General features: G+C 28.3%; 1 protein-coding gene across 3 annotated transcripts; it reads left to right on the forward strand.

Annotated features, from left to right (window-relative positions):
* The first annotated feature begins 1,059 nt into the window (after positions 1-1,059).
* LOC100165581 lies at positions 1,060-8,278 on the forward strand. Of its 3 annotated transcripts, none has more exons than XM_008187634.2 (8): positions 1,060-1,589; positions 1,701-1,936; positions 3,878-4,137; positions 4,229-4,346; positions 5,745-5,879; positions 6,017-6,262; positions 6,439-6,602; positions 7,094-8,278. In XM_008187634.2, the coding sequence occupies exons 1-8, from the start codon at positions 1,445-1,447 to the stop codon at positions 7,233-7,235; spliced, it is 1,446 nt and encodes a 481-aa protein (XP_008185856.1). In that variant the 5' UTR covers positions 1,060-1,444; the 3' UTR covers positions 7,236-8,278. The 3 variants fall into 3 exon arrangements, with proteins under 3 accessions (XP_008185856.1, XP_008185858.1, XP_001947154.1); XM_008187636.2 differs by having other exon boundaries at positions 7,103-8,278; XM_001947119.5 differs by having other exon boundaries at positions 1,061-1,589; positions 7,106-8,278.
* Positions 8,279-9,508: the final 1,230 nt, after the last annotated feature.

A 9,508-nucleotide genomic window follows, 5' to 3' on the forward strand; every position in this document is an offset into this window, starting at 1 on the left:
ACACCATCCATTACAGTGACCCACTTGTAACCTACTGTACAGCAGAGCAATACCTACTCGCCCACCTTTTTAAAATTTTATTTAGTTAATTAAATATTTAAGTTGGAAATTCTGAACTTTTTTAATTTTTTACAATATTTATTGCAATTTAAATAACAAAAATTAAAAATGTGTATCGATCGTTCCCTTGTATATACCTACTACGGATAATCTAAATATTTTTCTTAATGAAAATCGTGATAATTGTCCACACGTATAGTTGGAATTAGAAACGGTAGTTTTTGACAAAAAAAGTGAGGCCCCTTACGAGGATTCGATACCGTGATTTTCTGATTTTGTCTATAACACACGCGCAACATAGTATTTTAGACGTGTTTTTTTGCCAAACATTCCAATTGATCTATTGAAGCGATAAGATTTCTGAAAACAGATTTGAATTTTTCGTCAAGTTAGCTTGAAATCTACTTTTCCACATTTTTGATTTATTGATTTTAACTTGAAATACGACAATTTATATAAATACTCTTTTTAAAATGACATTTTTAGAAATTTGAGAGATAATATCAAAAACGTGGGAAGTCGATTTCAAGTAGATTTGACGACCAATTCAAATATGTTTCCAGAATTATTATCGCTTCATTTGTTTGGCAAAAAACACGTCTAAAATACTAAGTCGCGCACTCACGCGTGTATTAAACAAAAACAGAAAATCACGGTATCGAATCCCCTTAATACAAAAACCTTTTAATCCAAAATATACATAATAAGAACAATATATAATATAATACCTAATTAATAGGTTTCTACTTATAACCACCACATTTTTAATTTACGCTATACCTATTATATGCATACGCATAACTCGTTAAATTTTTGTTCAGTAAAATAAAGTATATCGTTAATCGTTATCGTGGATACGTAAAAATCTATTTAATTTACCTATTTTGAGTTTCGGCGAACACGAAATGCGAATTAGGAATACCGTTCCTGTAACGAGTGGCGACAATGAGCCGAAAATACGAGTTGACCGAAGCTTTTTGATAACAGTAATGATTTTCGTTTTTCATTTTCAGTATCATACATTCACACATGACGTCTCGTTTCGATGTCCGTGGTTCGTACGAACTGCGAAGGATTATTATTATTCTAAAATCGGAATTCTAAAGAGCGTTAATATGACGCGCGGACTGCGCTCTAACTGGTAACTCTTCAACTTGGCTCAAACTTGTCCGACGGCAGTACATCGCGTCTCTTCGATACGTTGGCACTTTGCTCTGCTAATACGGACATGTGTCTGTCGACGTATCGTGCACCGTAGTGGTTTATCAGTCGCGTCTGTCAGCCATCGTAACGATCGGTGTAATACGTCGGCTGGATTGGCCTGTTGGAGTGCTTGTGCGAGTACCCCGCAAGTGTTGGTACACGGTGGTGTTCCGACCGGAAAATGGCATTAAATCCGACGTCTACCAACGATCACACGGTCAACAAAGTGGCTGTGTGTTCAGCGATTTTTGCTGGTTTCGCTTACGTCGGATACTCGGTTGCAAAGAACGCGTTCGGGCGACGTCTGGGCCGGAAGAACGACGACGGTAAGTTGATGCCCGATTATGTTAGCCTAGATTAACCTGTAAACGGCCGAGACCGTTTTTCCACTTATTTGTCAATTTCTATCAAATACCTCACTAATGTTTCCCATCTAGGTTGCCATCATGAGGATCAACGCCTTTATTTTCGCCGTCTGTCCCAGACAACACAAACCGACGTTCTACTGGGAAACTTGGACACTTCGGAAACCACTCGTGTGTTTCTACGACCCATGACTGTCCAGCAGAGAATTAAAGAACTCAATTTACGAGCAAGAATGTTTGCTGACACAATGGTGGCTATACAGACACCTTCAAACAAACATTCTTTGCATGGACCTAGAAGCTTACAGGTTTGTATTTATATAAAGTCATTGTTACATTTCATGTTCAATAAAAATATTAAAATAGTGAGTGTTTAGTTCAGTAGTTTTCAGTTTATTCACGATAACCTTCGATGTATTAGAAAAACTCTGAGGCACCTCAATCACTAAAATATGAATGAATGATTTACAATTTCAATAGTTTTGTGGCATATCTAATGCCAGTTTGTGGTACATCAGTTGAAAAACACTGGTTTAAATTATAGATTTGTTGGCAAAGTTATAATATGTTATTCTAATTTCTCCTTTTTCATGGCCCAAGTTTTTTGGGATTAGTTAGATAGACTAGTTAAATTGTGTGAATAATTTTATTAATCATATATTAATGATATTTAATACCTAAAAAAAAATAAAAAAGTATAGGTACATTTATTTGTGTTTTACAATATTTGTTATTTTTATGGATGACTTAATGAACCATTTTTATATTTATTTCAGTTATTAAAATTATTTCCAATTGGCAAACAGTATTTTATACTTTTTTAATAGGAAGAGTGTTGTACTTTAGTCCAATGTTTATTTCTTCTTTAATAATTGGTTAAGAATTAATTCATGAAGAAATTATACCCACTAGTTCCACGGCATTGAACTATTTTGATAATTAGTACTTAGTACAATAAAATCACTTATATTGTAATTATAATAAAAACAAATAAAATTTCCCCTATCAAAAAAAATATTTTTGGTTTGATTAATTGTATGTAGGTACAACATTTAAATTTATTTTAGAATTTCTTAAAATTAGTGTCATTTTACATTAAAATATACTGTTTAAAATTTAATGGTTTAGTCCATTCTTACGAAAAAATAGTATTAAGATCTAAGAAGATTCATTCTTTCCAAATTAATAGTTTTATTCCTTGGACCAAATCATTAAGGATTGAACTAATTTCTTTATCATTTATCCAAGATTATATTATATATAATATATATATAAGTGATTATATTATATTATTTATATAATACTTAATTGTTTAGGTAGCTTAGGATTTTTTATTAATATATTTGAATTTTTTTTTATTTCTATGTATGTTTCAATATAAATTCTAAAGTACTTACATTATACACTTTAGCTTGATCCATTTTTGGTTTTAAAAAAAAAATTATTTCAAAGAGTTGATATAGGGTTTAGGAAAAAAACCCATTTATAGCTTTATTGCACCTTCAAAAAATTATAAATATGCTTGGAATATTAACCATTAGTGCAGTTGGGGGGACATTTAATAAAAATGACCAACTTTTATCACTTCCATATGTAGAAGTTGTTCTTTTAAAAAGTACTTGGAATAAGATAATACCCTAATACTTGTAAAAAAATAAATATTAAATAGCTTCCTCGCTCCGTTCAGAATCTAAAATTAAAAATGGTTTTTTTAGAAAAATGTATAGTATTTTATTTTTTTTGTTTTTCTCATGTCAAATATTCTTCCTTCAATGATATATATTCTTTTAATTATATATTAAACATATTTTATAAATAAAAACACTGATGTCAAAAGTTCTAGATTCCACTAGATTCCTAGATTCTAGATTCCTTTATTAAGAATTGTCATAATTTCCTAAATTGTCAACATTTCCAGTAACATGCAAGGAACATAAGGTTAAGTTGATTTAAAATGTGTACCTATACTATTACAGGAATACATAAAAAAATATATATTATAATAAGATAGAATTATTTTTTGTTTGGCTTAAACTATTTAATTTTGAAAAAAGTATTCAGAATACTTAAAAATTAAAGTAGGTATTCCAAATTCAGTTTTTTAAGTAGTTAGTCTAATTGAATATATCAATCATAAAAATGTAATACTTCAATATATAGGTACTTCAATGCAATTTTCAATATTTTATTAACAAAAATGTTTCAGTATATGTTTAAACTATGTATATTTTTTTATTTTTATGGATTAGGCGTCACCATGGAATTCACCTAGAATAATGAGTCCAGTAGATGCTAGACATATATTAGGAAGCCGATCCACAGAAAACCTAAGGCTGTGTGATAATTATGCATTGGAATCAAATTTTGGCACACCGTTAAGAAGAAAAAGTTCCAACAGGTCTTTAAGAAGAAAATCCCCACAACCAGGTGAACACAGACTTTCTGTAAGCCAGTCTAATCAAGATATGGAAGAATTTGAAAAGATTAACCAACCATCTTTGTTGAATAGGTAAATACAACATTTTCATTAATGTGTTATTTTTTAAATAATAATTTAATAGACAACTAATATCTAATTTTATTGATTAAAATTTTTTTAGACCTATGGAACCGAATGAAGCTAAAAATTTATTATTATTGATGGGATCCAGAGATATTCTAGTACTTGAAAAAGTACTTGTGACTGTTAGTAATTTAGCAACATTTACTCCGAACCAAGTATGAATATGATTTTATTTTTTAATACTCCTTAATATAAAATATAAACACTTATTTATATCTATCTAGCTTAGTATTTTTTAGTGTAGTAGGACAGATTTAAAAATTAGACTTGAAATGTCTTTATATATATATATATATATATACACACACATTTACTATTTGTATAGCTTGATAGAAATTTAAACTTTTTTAATCCCTAGACTATTTATGTACAAGTATACAAGAAGTATTATAATAATTTTAAAATTTTTGTTATTAATCATGAAAACAATACCTAATTCTGTTTTGACAATTAGGCCATTAGCACCATATTTGTATGTACATTTTTTTCAAATTATTGGAGATGTTCACATGTTGATTTTACAATCTTGAAAATAATTTAGTTTTTAATAGCATTTGTGGGCATCTTTGGTGTAGAACGCAAATACATATGATAAAAACTTATTTGTTTAGACAAATTATAAGGTATTATAAATCTTTATATACGAAGGACATCCAGAAACTAAGATTACAAGATCGTGTTAGATGTAAACATATTACTTTTTCATAGTTTTCAGCTATAACGTGTTGAAGGGTTCCTAAGAGTGAATTATAAGCCATCAATTGACTCAGTCTATTACGAAATGTTTTCAACCAGTTCATCCACTGCTCCACCTAATGCAGTTTTTTACTTAAACTAAATGTTGTGTATGTGAGTGAATCCTTTTTCAATTTAATTTTGACTGACGACAAGACCTGAGTATACGTAAGTCAAAAAGGCAGTGTCTACAGTGGCTGCATACTCATTGTCTGTCATACAAATAGTTTTCAGAGTGGAAGATAATGGCATCTGTCTTTTGGAAGTTAGAGGTTATTGGTAGATTTCATGCCCAAACCCACTACTATTAATGCTGCTGCATACCATACTGCTGTGAAACTCTTAAGAAGTTGAAAAAAAAATCAAAAATTAAGAGAAGGGAATGCTGACTTGTGGTGTGTTACTCCTTTATGACAACGCCAGACCTCATACTACCTGGCTCACTCAAGACCTGCTTGTTACATTTGGATTGGTTATTGTTACCCACCCACCTTACTCCCCGGACCTGGCGTCATCTGATTACCATCTTCGGTAAACGTGCTGGTGCCCAGGTTTCCAAAATGCATTGACCTTAATGACAATTTTTTGGAGAAATAATGACATCTTTTGCCATATTATATCCTGTACATTTCATTAAAATATATGCATATATTATCTTTAACACATGTTGTAATCTTACTTTCTGGATGTCTCTTGTAATATTTTAATAAAATGAATCTTCTAAATTATTTATTCGAATTGTAACAAGATTTAAAATCAATTGGAATAAAGCAATTTTAACCATCCCTAAATAACATATTTATTATTTTAATTTTAAGGAAGTAATGAGGGAAGCTGGATACTTGAGTCAACTTCAGCAGTTGATTTACCATCCTGAAGAATCTGTTCAGATAACTGCACTTGTGGCATTAGGAAATTTGGCTTTAAACAAAAATAATTCAAAAGAAATGAAGGTTAGATAAAAAAAAATGGAAATTTAAGTTGTTTGAATTGATTTTTAATCTTAAAATACTTAACTATACTAATTATACTTATGTATATTTTTATGTTTATATTGTTATATTAATGACAATGTTAATATGATTTTCAGGAGACAATTCCAATGTTATTAGCCCTAATGAAAATGATGGATTCGGATGAGATTATTTACAATTGTTTATCCACTATGACCAACATTGCAGTATTCCATATGTGGCATAGTGAATTACAACCGGCTATACATACATTATATGGTTTATTAGAGAGTCAAAATAACAAAGTTGTTCTTCAATGCTTAAAACTATTAATCAACTTATCTTGTAATGATGATATGATTCCACATCTTTTAGGTGGACAAGTATGTTATTTATTATTGATATTGATAATGTGTGTTCAGTGTTTTTATTTTTATCATACTCCATTAATATAGATAGAAGTATAATTAAGATGTTAAGTGAAATTTCTTATATTCATTAATCTTTATAATCATAATATTATATAAGATATTAATATATATTGTTTCTACTGTATTAGGCTCCCAAAAAACTATTGTCCATGTTGAACTTGAATGAAAATGAAGACATTCTACTTAGAGTTGTAACATTATTTAGCAATCTTACTGATGCCGTAAAAGCAATGGAATTGGATCCTGTATTAGATTTGCCTGTGGAAGACAAAGCCGCAGCTCCTGATACTATGTAAGTGTAAACATTGTACAAAGCCTAAATACATTTTTATTATAAATATTCAAAGTTTAGATGAGCGGAGTAGAGTGGTACAGGGTTACCCCGCGAAATGTTTATCCACTTCTCTGCTCATCTAAACTTTGAATATTTATAACTCATAAACTACTCACCCGAAATTCGATTTTCATGTATCAAAATACTAAGAAAAATATTCTGCTTTGGAATATAAAATTAAAACCCAATGTTGTCATTCAAAAAATTAAAAAACTTAAAAAATTATAAGGATAAAAAATATTTAAAAATATAATTTTTTACGAAAAACATTGTTTTATAAGTGACTTGAAACTATGTAAAAAAATATTTTCAAAAAAATGTACACTTTCTGAAATAATGAGTGTTCTATGATAAAAGAATCACCAGGTATATATATATTTATATCTAATGTAATATAATTTGTTTTTAATGAAATAATAAAATGTAAGTGTAAATGTTTTATATATCAGTTTGTTTAGCAGGTATGCTAACATTTATGGTGTTAACGTGGTAGAGAAAATACGCACAAAAAGCTTAGTACTGATGAAACAGCATAAAAATGAAGAGATTCGAGGACGTGCACAAAAAATCTACAACGCTCTATCTGACTAAATGTATGTTGTAAACAAGATTATTTTTTACTATAATTTAACAACATAACATTCCGATAGTAGTAGTTAAGCTTAAAAAAACTTATATCAACGAATATCCTCGTTAAAAAGTAAGTTTTATTTCTAGGTTTATAAATATTATACATTATTGATACAAAACGACATTCTATTTAAACTATTTTAATAAGTAACATAATGTATTATAGAATTTTTTTTTATCATCTTCTATTATTATCACTGTTATTAATAGCAATAATTGTGTGGTTTGCTACTTTGTTATTATGAATTAATGAGTTCCTAGTGATAAAATAATTGTAATTTTTATGTAGTGCCATACATAGTTTAAATTGAATAAACTTAATCAAACAATACTTATGAACATTTTGATGAATGTTTTGTTACCATTGTACTAACTAGTTAATAAAATCACGGACATAATTTTAATTCAAAAAGTCTCAAGTATTATAAATATTTAATTTAGCGTTTTGCTTGAATAGTTTAATCTTCCATCAGAATTGCTATATATTTAATTCTCAAACTAGAATAATCATATTATACCATAAATATATCTGTTAGCATGTTTTAATTGTTAATTGATATATTTAATATTAATAAATCACTTTTAAGTTGGCTAGAGAGTAGAGACCAACTTTGTCAGTAATAATTATGTTTACTGTCTATACTATTTTAAATTAAATATATTATGACAGAGTGAGTTTTATTTTAGAAAATACATTCTTTATGATAACTTATAGTACTAAAACCTCTAGATATATTATTTTTCTCATAAGAAATTTTTACTTGACATCTGTTTTAAATGTGTTGTTACTATTTTTATATTCAAAAACATTATGTCCACGTTATATGTTGAAAATTGTGTACAACAAATAATATTTATAAGCTTCAAATGCACTGTTTGTCTATTATGATCAACTGTTTATTATTCTTATTGATGTTAGAAATAAATTATTATTTATTTTTCAATAATGTTATACATATAATTATGTTTCATGTTCATAAAATATATACAAAATTAATAATAACTATAATTAGATATTTATTATTGTTTATTCCCAAGTCTAGAATCGAGACTATATTTGAGTACCTATGAAGTAAAATATGTTTTTATAAGTGCTGGTCCATTTCATGATTTTGACGTACCTATATCATTTGTTTAACAAAATAGTATTGCACATTTGCACGCCATACAAAATTATACTTTCTATAGGATAGTGTATTATACACGAAAAATAAATTTATTTTCAATCAATATTCTACGGATTTTCTATCTAAATTATTTGTTTTGAATTCAAATTGGAATATTATACAAAACTGTATAATTTGTTAAAAATATTCTTTTAGATTCTGAGTGGAACAATGATTAATGTTTTCTTTTGTGTTTAATTTCGCATTTTAGAGCAGAATATTTGTTTCAGTCTTCAGATTTGAAGGTGACATTGATTTCCAGTAGCAAATTTTATCTAGTAAGATATTGCAAGTCAACAGTATTAAATACACCAAAATAAAATAGTCAGTACTGTAACAATTAACAAATTACTGACTCGAAATGTATGTCGCATTCATCAAAATCGTTTAGGTTAACAAAACATAGGAACATAGAGCATGAGTATGTACATTATTGGCATACACAGCAGTTGAATTTGAATCATAAAGTAGAGACTATCAGACAACATTCATCTCTATATTTTTAAGTAACATTAATAATATTACCTACCTTAAAGATAATTCATAATAATTCAATTGTTTTTATTTTGTACTCTTACTACTCCTGCGATCTTCAATGTACCATTCTTAAGAATAAGGTTACTCAGGCGATAGTCTACTGTCTAATATTATTACTATTTAAACCATTTAATAAACCTTGCATATGTCACTATATTGTGTTTGATTATGTTAGTTTATGAACACAGGTCATACGTTTCTAGGACCTGTAAAATATAACTTAGAAAACTGTATTTATATTGATTCAACAATCTCAAGATCGGTTATTGTAAAGGGAATAGCTAACCAACTACTCCTTAACTGGAGAGGATTTTGTATAAATATTGACAGCCGCTTAGTTTGAATTAACAATGAAGTTGTGTTGCAGTACTTTCCTAAAAATTTGGAAAAAACTAATAAAACTCCTTGCTGGAACACACAAAAATTTATAAAATACTAGTTTACAATAACATCCATTTTGTTATTTTTATTGTAATTGTCCATCATATACTAGATAGGAATAACATTAGTAATTTGAAATATTACCTTGAA

Source organism: Acyrthosiphon pisum, chromosome X (genome assembly GCF_005508785.2).
Source record: "Acyrthosiphon pisum isolate AL4f chromosome X, pea_aphid_22Mar2018_4r6ur, whole genome shotgun sequence".
Classification (NCBI taxonomy): domain Eukaryota; kingdom Metazoa; phylum Arthropoda; class Insecta; order Hemiptera; family Aphididae; genus Acyrthosiphon; species Acyrthosiphon pisum.